We start from the raw sequence: 14587 nt of genomic DNA, 5'->3' as shown, positions 1-14587 counted from the left end.
TGCAAAGCACCCTCAAGGAGATATCCTCCATACTCCCTCACTGCAGAGGAGAGGAACATGGAGGCTTGCGTTCCTAACGTTTTCAGCTCATTAAAATGCTATCTCCCATCTACAACCCACCTCTAGACAGTTTGGAGAGGTGAAGAGAAGAAGATCTTTGATAGACTAAATTTCTGAGCTGTAAGTTTTCTCTGAAAAAAGGCTTCAATGGTGAGGCAGATGCTCTTTCTGTCTCCTCTAACACCCTAAATCTGTCCCAGCTCACTGAATCTTTTTATATCTGTCTGATATTTGAGAATAAACCAACCAAATCTGTATGAATAACCCTGACACCCTGATCTTGATACTTCTAATTGCAAGTATTTCACTGGATGTTGAATCATGTTGAATTATGAACTACACCTCATGTTAAATTATGAAATTCAATTTCTGGGGGGAAAAAAATGGCTAGCTACTGACTGTAATAAAAATGACTCTGAAGGACATACGTAATACTATCAATATATGTACACATTACCATTCAGAATTTGGACTCAGCAAGATTTTTTATAAATTAATCCTTTTAGTAAGAATTACGGTGGCCGAGAAGTGCAAAACAAATCACGATTCTGAAAACAAAATAACAAATTACAAACGCAAATGCAAATCTAAAAAACAAAATAACAATTCAGAAAACACAACAACAATTCCAAAAACATTATAACAATAAGAAAACACAATGACAAATCCGAAAACAAAATAACAAATCAGAAAACAAATTAACAAGTCAGAAATCAACGACAAATCAGACAAACCGGAAGGCAATAATAACATATTGAGTGTAAATTATAATTTTATAATTTACATGAACCCGGGTCGATCGCGTCCAAAAACACAATGGCACATGCTCTACCATCTGCGCCACTGGAGCAGACGCTGTAAATGGTTGACTCTGCTGTTCTTCTTGTCGTTCTTCCCGTACACCTTGATTGACAGATGTCTCGTCCAATCAGCGATGAGTAATCTATTCCCAAACCAATGGCGCTCTCTCAAACTATACCTACCTCTTCCGGTTTGTCTGATTTGTCGTTGTGTTTTCTGACTTGTTAATTTGTTTTCGGATTTGTCGTTGTGTTTTCTGATTTGTTAATTTGTTTTCTGATTTGTTAATTTGTTTTCGGATTTGTCGTTGTGTTTTCTGATTTGTTCATTTGTTTTCTGATTTGTTCATTTGTTTTCTGATTTGTCATTGTGTTTTCTTATTGTTATAATGTTTTCAGAATTGTTGTTGTGTTTTCTGAATTGTTATTTTGTTTTTTAGATTTGCATTTGCATTTGTAATTTGTTATTTTGTTTTCAGAATCGTGATTTGTTTTGCACTTCCCGGCCACCGTAAAGAATGCATTAAACTTCTCAAAAGTGACAGTAAAGACATTCAAACTGTTAAAAGAAATCACAGTATATATTTCAAACAAGTGCTGTTCTTTTGAACTTTCTACTCATCAAAAAATCCTTATTTTTGGCATTTTTGCCTTTATTATGATGGGACAGAATAGAACTGACAGGAAGCGAATTGGGAGAGAGATAGGGGGTGGGATCGGGAAAGGTCCTCGAGTCGGGATTCGAACTCGGGATGCCTGTGGCACAACGGGGGTGTTTGTCTTGTTGCTAGGCTTTCTACTGTAGGTATTAATGGACTATTTTTCTTAGTGTAAAATTCTAACTAATCTATATATTTAAAAAACTTTCAACTTTAATGAAAATTTTATGTCCAAGTATTTATTTATTTATTTTTGCTAAATAGCTGTATAGATGTATAATAATGAGCAGGATAATGTACAAACAGCCAGACATGCAAACTACAAGACTAATGAAGACCACAGAGGAACGAGTCTGGCTAACTGAAAGAATCAATCTTGGCATACGTTTTCAAAGCTATATGGGGCAAGTCTATTGAAGTAACAGCTCATAATGTAAAGCAAAGGGACTGCTGGCATATGGAATCTTATCAAAGGCATTTTCTTTAAACTGTCTTGAGAATATGTTTCCGTGATGTGATTCCTCAATGAATGGTTTATCTCTCATTGTTCTGTTTCTGCCTGTTTTTTCTTTTGTTCATTCTATTTGATTTATCCGATTTCCTTTGAGCAGAACTTTCTGCACACAGTGCTGAAAAGAAACCAAAGGAAGACTCACCTGTCTGTCCAGCTTCTGTTGTCGTAGGTTCGTGCCCTCATCATCCAAGGTGCTGCAGGAGGACAAAACAAGATTAATGGGGAAACCTCACAAAAAAGATGTGCCACAGCGAGAGAAGCGCCAACAGAGATACGATTCAAACTTACTAGAGGTCCTTTTGTGTATACAAAGATAGTCCAGTGTCAAGAGAAGCATTCAGTAAAAGAAAAATATAACCTATCAATGATTTAACCAAAGGCGATCTTTACAGATGTAATTCCTTACTGCTCATGTCCTTCAGTAAAAATTCTGCTGCGCAGGATATGACGTACCGTAAATCTTCAGTATGAAACATATCTTAGCTCATGCATTATTGAAAAAGCAACTCTAGTATTATCATATAAATAAAATCACAGCCATCGCTCTCTATTTACTAGTCACTAAACCTAAAATATGGGCAAAACAGTATATAAGTGCATACACACATCAGACAGTGCTGCTGTGTTGATCATGCATATGACTCATTGTGCTCTTTCAGGTCCTGTGAGGAGGGAGGTCTTTGGTGAGGCCTTTGTGCTCTGCCTGTCCCTCCTCTCGTTCTCTTTAATCAGCTATGACACATTCACTCCAGACCTCCTTATGCATTTCTGCCGCCTGTTATTGCGGAGCCGAAAGCGGTGTTAATTAAATGGCAATAGAGGGCTTCCTCTGTGGCTGTGGTGGGTCATGCGGAGAGAAGAAGTGTGACAGATCAAGGGTAGTGTGGAAAATTATTTGTGCGCTGTAATCTGTAAAGCACAACCAGGGTGCTGGATTTAACATTTGATAGGAACGTATTTTACAATCGATCAGAATATTGAGATGCACAGTTACAAACACTGTAAAGAAATGAAGAATTCTGCTATCTTTGCTGTCCATGTTGATTTGCCTCCTCTCTGGATGTCATTAGACAATAAAGAAATCATTAAAAAAGATTTACAGCAGTTTAGGTTCAGAACACCACAGGTGTTTATTTATAATTAGAAATGTATTTACTAATTTCTTTGATGACATTATAAAACACAAACAAACATGCTAATCAGACGCTCTCATTTTCATAAATATTTAGACAAATAGATGAAATGACAGACTGATAGATAGACAGACAATAGATAGGCTGATTGATAGAATGATAAAAAGAACAAAGATTGTACTCATTTGTAAGTCGTTTTTGGATAAAAGCATTTACATTATATTTACATTTTGTTAATTAGCAAATGTAAATAACAAAACTAAATTGAAATTTTAAAACAAACCCCAAATCAAATAAATAAGTAACACAAATAAAAGAAATCTCTTCATATAAACAAAAATAAGGCTTTCCATTTAAATTTAGAGGCAACCACTGCATTTTAATCATGATCCAAACAAAGATGCTGCATACATTTTTAATCTAAATTAGATTGTAAAATTTCGAAATCTGATGCAAAAACAGAATGGTCTGACTTTTGTGAAACTATACATAAGAAATATCTGCATAAAACAGAACCAGCAGACGAGCTGAATGAGACACAGATTCACTTTCTGCCAGCAGGTGGCGCTTAAAGCGTTTCCTTGGTTTCTGCTGTAAACAAAGCAGCGCTGCACTTACGAACTTCAATATGCATTATACAGAGGCAAGATGAAAAGAAAAAAAAATACCATCTAAACTTTTCTAAAGACAGCAAGTTCCCCTCAGACATACATTCATATAAACTCCTATCCCTAATTGAAACTCGATTTGTTTAGCATCTCAACCGATTTGAATCGTCACATATTTGAATCGATTTTCAAGTGGCTCGCGGTTAATCATTACATCCCTACCACTGACAAAGAAATTATCAGTCTTTAATTTTAATGGTAGGTTTATTTGAACAGTGAGAGACAGAATAACAACAAAAAAATCCCGAAAAATGCATTTAAAAAAAAGTTATAAATTGATTTGCATTTTAATGAGTGAAATAAGTAATGTACTCCTTTGCAAAACATGACTTAGTTCTCGGTGGCAAAACCCTTGTTGGCAATCACAGACGTCAGATGTTTCTTGTAGTTGGCCACCAGGTTTGCACACATCTCAGGAGGGATTTTGTCCCACTCCTCTTTGCAGATCCTCTCCAAGTTATTAAGGTTTTGAGGCTGATGTTTGGCAACTCAAACCTTCAGCTCTCTCCACAGATTGTCTATGGGATTAATGTCTGGAGACTGGCTAGGCCACTGCAGGACCTTAATGTGCTTCTTCATGAGTCAATCCTTTGTTGCCTTGGCCGTGTGTTTTGGGTCATTGTCATGCTGGAATACCCATCCATGACCCTCAGTGCCCTGGCCCTGACGGTACATGGCCCCGTCCATCGTCCTGGTGCAGTTGTCCTGTCCCATTAGCAGAAAAACACACCCAAAGCATAATGTTTCCACCTCCATGTTTGACGGTGGGGATGGTGTTCTTGGGGTCATAGGCAGCATTCCTCCTCCTCCAAACATGGCGAGTTGAGTTGATGCCAAAGAGCTGGATTTTAGTTTCATCTGACCACAACACTTTCAACCAGTTCTCCTCATTCAGACGTTCATTGGCAAACTTTAGACAGGCTTGTACATGTGCTTTCTTGAGCAGGGGGACCTTGTGGGCCCTGCAGGGTTTATGTCCTTCACGGCATAGTGTGTTACCAAATATTTTCTTGATGACTATGGTCCCAGCTGCCTTGAGATCATTGACAAGATCCTCCAGTGTAGTTCTGGGCTGATTCCTCACCGTTCTCATGATCATTGAAACTCCACGAGGTGAGATCTTGCATGGACCCCCAGTCCGAGGGAGATTGACAGTTATTTTGTGTTTCTTCCATTTGCGAATAATTACACCAACTGTTGTCACCTTCTCACCAAGCTGCTTAGTGATGGTCTTGTAGCCCATTCCAGCTTTGTGTAGGTCTACAATCTTGTCCCGGACATCCTTGGACAGCTCTTTGGTCTTGGCCATGGCGATGAGTTTGGAATCTGATTGATTGATTGCTTCTGTGGACAGGTGTCTTTTATGCAGGTAACAAACTGCGATTTAGGAGCTCTCCCTTTAAGAAAGTGCTTCTAATCTCAGCTCCTTACCTGTTACTTTTTTGAAATGCGTTTTTCTGGATTTTTTTGTTGTTATTCTGTCTCTCACTGTTCAAATAAACCTACCATTAAAATTATAGACTGATCATTTCTTTGTCAGTGGGTAAACATACAAAATCAGCAGTGGATCAAATAATTTTTTCCCTACATATATATATATACACACATACATACACATACAAGGCACCGAACCCCCAACTGCAAAATACGTGCTACTCACACTATGCTGTAATAGACATAGCTGAATTATTGTCATTTAGGAATAAGTAAGACGACAGACGAACGGACAGAAAGACAGACACACAGTTACAAAATATTTCTAACCAAACCAGTACTAAACAGCCTGGACCAACACAGAAATTCATGTTGATCTAAGCTTGTCTTTTCAGGAGGATTATACTCGTGACTTTTTCTCCCTCTCTCGCTCGGATGGATATTCCAGTGTCTAGCTGCAAAGAACTCAGAATCTCTACTTTCCTATTTAAACCTGAGAAATCTCACTCTCTATTGACTGCCGACACTGACACCATTTTTATCACACATGCACATGGGCACGAAGATACATGCCCACGAACACATACTCATTCAGAAATACAGACACCTATTCAGTAACTCACACACTTACTCAAACCTCAGGATACAGAAAAAGCAATGCTTTTTGACACACATTTGTGAACTCCTTTCTAAAGCTAAAATACATAAATGCACACATGCACAAAGCGAAGTGCATAATGTTAGCAGTCAAGGGTGTCTGTTCCCATCAGATTGGCAGATAATGACATAAACAGAGCGGTTATAATGAGGGTCAACAAGAAATGAGAGATAAATTGATATGTTCTGACAGCTGCCTGCAATGTGCGGTAGAATTTCTCTCCCTCACCATCAAGCTTCACTGATGACAGTGACAATTCACTTTGTGTGTCATTAATCTGTGTATATGCATGTGGGCGTTTAACTGTATGTGTGTAATGGAATCTGAAAATAACATTTGCTGATTTGCATGCTGTACTTTTAACTGCAAATTTTCATTCATCAAAACAAAATACAAAGCAAAAATGTCTAAAAAAATCTGACATCAGACAAGGCCCGTTTTTAGAGAATATCTTAAATTAAGTTCACCTTTCTTCTGCTTTTTTATATTGCATAGAAAAAAAAGATTTTGAGAGTGAGTGATAACCAGGGCTGGAAATGGGGGGGGATGCGGGGGGACGGAGTCCGGGGAGTGAATTTCGAGGGGAGACGGCGTTTCATTTCCAACTGGTCAGATTTATTTGAAAATTAAAGTTTTTTCTATATTTTATCCATTCAAAAGACTACAAAAGTGAACCCAGTTCTGCATAAACCGTAGTGCAGTGCAGACTAAACAAAATGTAGCGGGATATTTGTGTCTATGGTTTGCTGGGAAATGTCATCTTTGATTGGCCATCAAGAGCAGACTGCAGCCAATGGCAATGCTTCTCTATTGCTGCGCATGCTGCTGCTCACAGCACAGATCGTGAAAGCAGACTGCAGTTTGTCATTCATTGTAACAAACAAAGTGTAGAGACGATGTAAATAATAGATTCAGTGTGCAGTGTAGAGAGCTTCGTTCACTAAAATAGAAGTTTGTGAGATGAACAATGATTATATAGAGTTTGCAAATGTGAAATTGAATTTATACAACAGATTTATACATTATTGATTTGAAAGTGACGTGACATATGGCCAAGTATGGTGACCCATACTCAGAATTCATGCTCTGCATTTAACCCATCCAAAGTGCACACACACAGCAGTGAACACACACACACCGTGAACACACACCCAGAGCAGTGGGCAGCCATTTATGCTGCAGCGTCCAGCAGTTGGGGGTTCGGTGCCTTGCTCAAGGGCACCTCAGTCGTGGTATTGAGGGTGGAGAGAGCGCTGGACATTCATTCCCCCCACCTACAATCCCTGCCGGCCCGAGACTCAAACCCACAACCTTTGGATTACGAGTCCAACTCTCTAACCATTAGGCCACGACTTCCCCAGAAGTCCAAAATGTTCAAAGTTTATTCAAAAGTTAATATAAAGCGACTTACATTTTAGGAACACTTGTCTGATCTGTTCAGAACTATTTTGTTGATGAAATAAAGTCACAGCTGAGCCACTGCGCATCTCCAAGCAAACAGCGCTGTTTCAATTATGAATGAATCTTTGTTTTTGAACAAATCTAGTGAGTCAATGATTCAATGACCCATTCATAAAGAAAGTCACTTGCTTCATTCCTTAATGAATCAGCCGTTTGAATGAATCGATTAGATGAATGATTCAGTGACGGACAGTGACTTGCTGCCACCTACTGGGAGTTTCATTTTTAAAGTATAAATTTTAATTGTTTAATGTTTCTATATTCAATCTCATAACATTGTTTTTATTAAATGTATTAATGCCACCTCTGAGTCTTGTTAAATGTCTGTAAATATTCCACATTTGTGCTCTTCTGTTCCGTGCAAAGATTAATTGTTGATGTTGATTTCAGGTCTTCCTGGTTGTATCTTATTATTTTAAAATGAATTTATTGTTTAATTAATGTTTGTTTTTACAAAAAGTTAATAAATCTATTTTTGGCACAACATATGACATACATTTAATAAAGTTAAAAATGAATACAAAGGTTAAAAAAATACTTCATTATAAGGAGTCAAAAATCACCTTATAATAGTAAGGTTAATTTCTGTCATTGATCAGAAGGTGTTCCTAATTTATTTATTTATGTTTCTTTAAGTAGAAGCACTAGTGCTCCTGAAAAGAAACGTAAGTGTAGAGTCCTTAAGAATGTAATGTTACCTTTTAAAACTAATTGAAAACGTTTTTGCAAAGTGTAAACTATTAAATATAATCTACAAATCCTGCAATACTGTACCGCTAAATAAGACGTGTTTTGAGGACTTAGCTAATCAGGCCAATGAGAGACAATCATTCAAATTTTTTTCTTTAGGCGGTAGGAATGATTACATATTTCTTTACACTACTCTACTGCACAGATCAAGAATGAAGGTCAGTCACACTTTCGAGATAGCTTTAAAGAATTTCTATAGTTATGTAAGTCTTTTCTTCTTCACGTCACATCTTTCCGCATCTTTCTTTCTTGGTTCTTTCCGCCTGCAATGAGACTCTTATTTTGATCCAGTCTTTTCACAACTATCTGCTGCAATTCACTGAGTGTGTCACAGGACAACAACAGAAAAGCAGAAACTCTACATGGAAAAATTGCCTCCAACAGGTTTTTTTTTTTTTTTTTTTACATTTCCAAGGACATTTTTGACAGTGGAAAAAAATCTAACTTGAAACTATCCATCAATTATGAAATCCAGTTTCCACCATAGACTAAAAAAATACCAAAAAAGTCAGAAATGCGAGATATAAACTCTGAATTCTAACTTTCTTCCAAGCTTAACATTGGAATTTACTACTTTTTTAGAGGACATTTGACTGATCAGGGTAAAATTCTGACAGACCATGGCAGTATTAAAAAAAACAGCATTTGTTTATGTACGTGCACACTAGCATGACAGTGTTCAAATGGAAAACAGGCAATGGTACTTATATATCCCTGTTTGTGAATAACAAGGTCCTTAACTGCCAGTGAGCTGTGTGTCTCTGTGTGTGTGTGTGTGTGTGTGTGTGTCCATGTAGGGTCTGTGACCAACCAGAGCAGACTGCCTCTCTAATAAACTGGCCAGGGCTGTGAGATTAGTGTTTGTGATGCAGAAGGTCCAGCTGAGGCAACTTCAGTTACACCAGCGTGATCTCTAAGCGCAATTCATTTTTCATAGCAAGCCCGTTCTGCAGGGAGGAGATGCTCATTACACAAGGAAAAAAAAGCCATGAAGGGCCCAACGGCGCTGCTGACTGAGGGATACATGGGGGAAGGCCACATTCACTTCCTGTGCTCACTGCCATTTGTTTCCCTAGTCTTTTAGTACTGTAGGGGGTGTCAAACATAAGAATATTGCCTACCATCACGAAGGCATTATCAGTCTGCCTGAAAGCAAGACACTTAATAGCAAATCGCCCTACTGCTGCTTCTCTAATTATTGACCTACTTTCTTTTTTGGATGGAAATCATTGCCTGAATTTCACATATGAGTAATTCAACTGTTCAACCATAGCTCTAAGGTACAATATGCAAGAGTGCAATGTGTTATCAATTAGATCAGCCTTTTTCAATTATAGCCAAATTTAAAATGCATATTGTAACAATGAATTGATAAGTGTTATAATATATTAACTGTGGTTACAATTATTCATGAGATTGCACAATGCATCATAAGGTGCATTACAATGCATAATTAATTAAAACTACTTTTATAATGCATTATCCATAAAGGCTTTAAGTAAAGTGTTACTGCCGTGTTACTTTTGAAAGGTTCAAATCACTCTCCTTTTAATGCCACTACTGACTACAACAAACAAGTGAGAGATATAATTTATTATTTCTTTTCTACAAGTTTAGTTAAAACAAATGACTCATGTATGCCTCTCTTTCCATTACGGTTCCCTTGAGCTCCTCTAGTGCCAAAGCTCGTTAGATTTCTCAAATCCATTCAGGTCACAAATCACAGACCTCACACACAGGAAACTGGGGTGTGGTAGAGGGCAGATCTTCACAATCAAAACACACTCCCATAGAGACAGTCTTAGACCCTCCAGGGTAGGTTGAGCATAAGAAACAAACATAGACAAGGTATAGTGACAATGCAGCAGTGACCGTTACGTCAACTAGCTCCGGTAGGGCCATCTTCATTGCTTAGCCCAGTAATAAATTTTAATGTCAGACAATCTGATATAAACAAAACTTCAGCAGCAACTACACAACCGGACAATCACAAACTAGCTCTGAGCACTCAACTAGCAGCATGAGAAACACGAGAGTACAGACAAGGACAAGAGAATCACCTTTGTCACCTTTTGCAGCCCGGTCCGCGATCCTCTCATTATCCATTCATCATCCTCTTTCCCCCATCAAAGACACCTATCCTCTCAAAACCAAACACACAAGCTCACTCTCTCACCAACAAACAGATGTACCTGTAAGGGATCCAGTCAGACGAGTGTTTGGAGCTCATATCTGTGTGTGTTGAAGTGGTTCAGAGCGCAGGGGGAAGGGTAGCGGCAGTAGAGTAGGACAGCAGCAGCGATGCCAACAACAGAGCCCATGCACCCCAACCATCCCCTGCACTTCTGTCTCCGCTATCTACAGATCTACAGTCTCTTCCATTCACACAGCTCCTGCTTGCAGTCCGCAGCGGATCCTTTTCATCATGAGCCGGACTCAGCAGCTTCGCTGTGACTCCAGTTCCCTCGGCATGTGCTGTTTTCTTTCTGTTTGTTCACAATCCCTTGTGCTTTATTCTTCCGTTCACCTTCACTGTGTGTCTCTCATCATCATCATCATCTTATACGCTGCTCTGTGTACTGTGGCTCTCGCTCACTGCACCTCGTACCGACTGCCTCTTTCCCTCCCTTTTCTCTCTCTCTCTCTCTCTCTCCTCTCGCTTGTTCTCTCTCTTTCAGACCACTGTCATTATAACCTTACAAACAGCCCTAAGAAGGGGAGAACATATAAGAGTGAATCCCTTTTGTCTAGCTGCTTTGATGTTTGTCGCGATGCTCTGCTGGTCCATCAACACACACAGATACACACGAGGCTCTGAAAAGCGGGAGCCTCAAATGCGTTTTCTGAGCCATGATTTATTCATCCTTTCATTCAGCGCTGGGCTCATTAACATGGGACAGAGCAGCGCAGTTGTAATTGTCTTTGATTTAACATGCTGAATCCAAACTCAGCACACCATTTTGTCTTTGTTTATTGGCTTTCCGCTTTTTTTCTTTGGTCCCCCTGGTACTTCACTCAGCTAAATCAGGATCCGACTTCATATACATATTTTAATATCAGCATTATCACACCACCTTCATTAGCCACCGCCGAAAACAAAGGTAAATGAACTCATCAAAATTGTGGACGTTGTATTTTAATGCTAAAATCATATTCGGAGTTCAAAAACGATGCATGACTTCTTCTGCAGTTTGTAAGCAATGTTTTGCTCATTTTAAACAAACATGATGCAGTGGCGTCTTTAATCTAAATGAAAAACAATGTTCTTCAGCTTCCTGTATGGCTTTAAATAATTTGTCCTTCCATATTTGTCTCAAGCGCACTCCTGTAAGCTGTCGTGTTTCTCTGTAATATCCTCATGCAGCCTGAAGCATATTCTGTTTTACTGTATATCAGCTTCTTCATCTCTCCTCTGGACTCCCTCATCTTTCTTAGTGCCACACTTAGTCATGTTGATTTAGTGCACGGCTCAGGCACACTCTCTTCCCTGACCAGTAAAACGATCTTGGCGCTTTGTGTGTGTGCTGTTTTTGCCAGTTAAAAGTATCTGAATATAAGTAAAATCAGCAAGAAATCAAGTAAAACTACAGCACATTACTTTAGGAAATAACCATGCATTAAAGGGGTCATATGATGCGATTTCAAGTTTTCCTTTCTCTTAGGAGTGTTACAAGCTGTTCATGCATAGATATAGAATAGAACTGAAGGCAAAGATCAGACAGACGTCTGACCTGCTTTCATCTGGTGTTCAAAAAAAAGAAACTGATACTATTCGGTGGCCAATAACGTTCATCAGAGATCTGCAAACTGTCCCTGCAGGAGGGCCGAGGTCAACATTCATCCTAGCAGCGGTCAAAAACAGCTAACATGGTGGGATGCTGCTGGATCATACGCACTCCGCTACGCTCCAGCAGAGGGAGAGCAGGTGGAAAAGCAGCATGGCTGCTGGTAAATATTTGATGGTGCTGCAAGCCGTTTGAAGTCACAATATACTGAGCTCATTGCAGATCCATTAGTGAAATCTACGGCCACCGTTCCTAAAATTATGTAGCCCACCATCAAGTTGTGCTAACAGCACGCGCACTCTGCTAACTTGATTGGCCGAGTCCCAAAAAGAGTCAATAAAGTGTAACACTGGCACAAATGCTAAGTAGATATTGGATGTTTTGATGCACTGTAGCGCTTCAGTGTTGAGAGGGGCTATGACAGGGGGTCTCTGTGTAGTATGGGGCTAGCTAGCATTGCCAAGGCCAGCATGCAGGCAGCTGCACAGCCAGAGTATGAAGAGCTTTGTTAATAATGCAAAGAGTCCATCAGCCATGCAGGACACGAGGTGCCAACGGTCGCTGATGAATGAACATAAATCCACACTGCTTGTGTGTGTGAGTGAGTGTGTGTGTGCGTGTAAGATCTTTCTTTCTTATTCTGATCAAATGACACTGTCATTGACAGTGTATCTTGACTGTATCAAATGGCAGTAAATAAATAAATAAAGTCACAATTCACCAGTTCTGCCCTATGTGAAAAACAAATATACTCAAATGTATTTGAAATACATTTGTTTAATGCTCAGTATACAGCAAATACATTTGCATATTAGGCTACTTAATGAAAATACCCTGCAATTGTACTTTTAGTATACTAAACTGGAATACTTAAAGTCCAAGGGTGCTTTCACACCTGCTTCGTTTAGTTCGGTTGAATTGCACTAGAGTTCGTTGTCCCTCTTGGTGCAGTTCGTGTGGGCAGTTGTGAATGCAGTAATTGCACTCGAGTGCGCACCAAAAGCGGACCAAACAAACGTACCGATTGGCTCGATTGTTCGCTCGTGGTGAGAAAGCAATCCGACCCAATGGACCAACGAACCAAGCGGTATCATAATTCATAACGGGAAATATGTTAGATAAAAAGCAGCAGTCAGTGTCTTTGGTGAGTGAGAATTTGTGAGAAACTGTGATTTTGTGAGTGAGAATATGTGTTATTGCAGTTAAAAACCAAAGAGCACCTCTTCATATTAAAACGTTGTGTAATTAATTTATCTTCTCCGCGCATTACAAGAATGCTGTCCTGACGAAGCCTTGATTCTCGCTGGCTGTAACTGCATTTTGAAATCTATATAAAAATGAATCATTGAGCGAATCGTTTGGGAGTCATGAGCAAAATGCATATTATAAGACAATGAAAGTGTTTTTTGACCTTGCATGCATGTCAACGTATTGTTTGGGACTCCCAAAAACTAAATATGAACCTTTCATTACCCATAATAGGGGCACTTTAATTGCAGAATTAGTGCTGAAGTCCAACTAAAGATATACTGAAGTATATTTGAACTATAGCAAGCATACTTTTTCCATTTAAAGACCGATATTATTCAAAGATCATACAATCCTCATCAATAATGACATTAAAACGCTTAAGGCGTAATATTAAGAAATGTACACTGTGCATAGGTAGTACTCCAAATAAAGTTTAATTATAATTTTTATATCAGTAAGTCCTGAGAACTATACTTAGTATAAAATAAATGTATGAAATAGCATGAATTAAATGTATTTTCAATATATTATTTTTTACTTTTTTGTATTCAGCATTGGCTATCAGTTGCGTTTAGAACTGATTTTAAGATTGTGATTTTTACGGCCCAGTTTGTTTAAAATTAAACTGCTGTAGAAGTCATAAAATCTTTATTATTATTTTAAAATTTGACCTGTTTTACTTTCATATTTGTATTTGTTTTTTTCTCAGAGTTTGTTTTTTTAGGAAGGGTCAACATTTAAAAGTAATAGAATTGCTTTAAATGTGCTATGTAAACATAGACTTATAATTTGATGTGGTTGTATATTATAAATGATGGTATAGAAGTTTTATTAAAAACATCACATAGGCTACTACTTTTAAAAGCAACAGAAAATTAACAGTAAAATCTGTAAAATTGAATAAAAATAATCAATTGGATCACGCAGGGCCTTAAAAAGATTTGACTTGTAAAATCAAATGAGAGGTCTGTGATTTTTCCCAAATGTGGTTCTACTAGCAAAATAAGTTTTTGGACTTCTGGACCAACTATTTAAAATAAGATGGTGATTGTGCATATGGAAGACATATGGGAGACATAGGGAGGTGAAGAGTCTCTCATGCTCATCTTGAGTGCTCTGCAGGCAGCACATCTGAAGACACAACCTGACGTCCTCTTTGATTACATTATATATTCCTGCTTCTGCCCGCTATTCTAAACCAATCGCAAGGTTTTACTGTTTTAATGAGCTCAGAGACGTATAGGTTAGGTTCACAAAATTACATTAAAATCACAAGAAACCACCACAAAAAATTTAACTCCATAATACTCTTCAAGGCTTTCTGTCTCTTCTTTTTATGTCAATAGCTCAGAGATTCAGGCAAAAACTAGATCACAGAAGCACAAGTGATTTCAAGCCCATCAGTTCTAATTTA

The 14587-nt window shown here is 38.4% G+C and overlaps 1 protein-coding gene across 1 annotated transcript in view; it reads right to left on the bottom strand.

The window, feature by feature from the left end:
• LOC306869947 (tubby protein homolog) overlaps window positions 1-14587 on the bottom strand; it is a gene marked incomplete at its 5' end in the record, with an annotated part of 93654 nt that overhangs the window by 65831 nt on the left and 13236 nt on the right. The window contains 2 exons of the mRNA XM_079416915.1: window positions 2176-2227; window positions 2487-2493. Of these exons, the coding sequence (XP_079273041.1) occupies window positions 2176-2227; window positions 2487-2493 (59 nt within the window). The remainder of the gene's footprint in view (window positions 1-2175; window positions 2228-2486; window positions 2494-14587) is intronic.

This window comes from Barbus barbus (genome assembly GCF_936440315.1).
Source record: "Barbus barbus genome assembly, chromosome: 1".
NCBI classification, from domain to species: Eukaryota; Metazoa; Chordata; class Actinopteri; order Cypriniformes; family Cyprinidae; genus Barbus; species Barbus barbus.
This window is presented reverse-complemented; position numbering and strand designations above follow the sequence as displayed.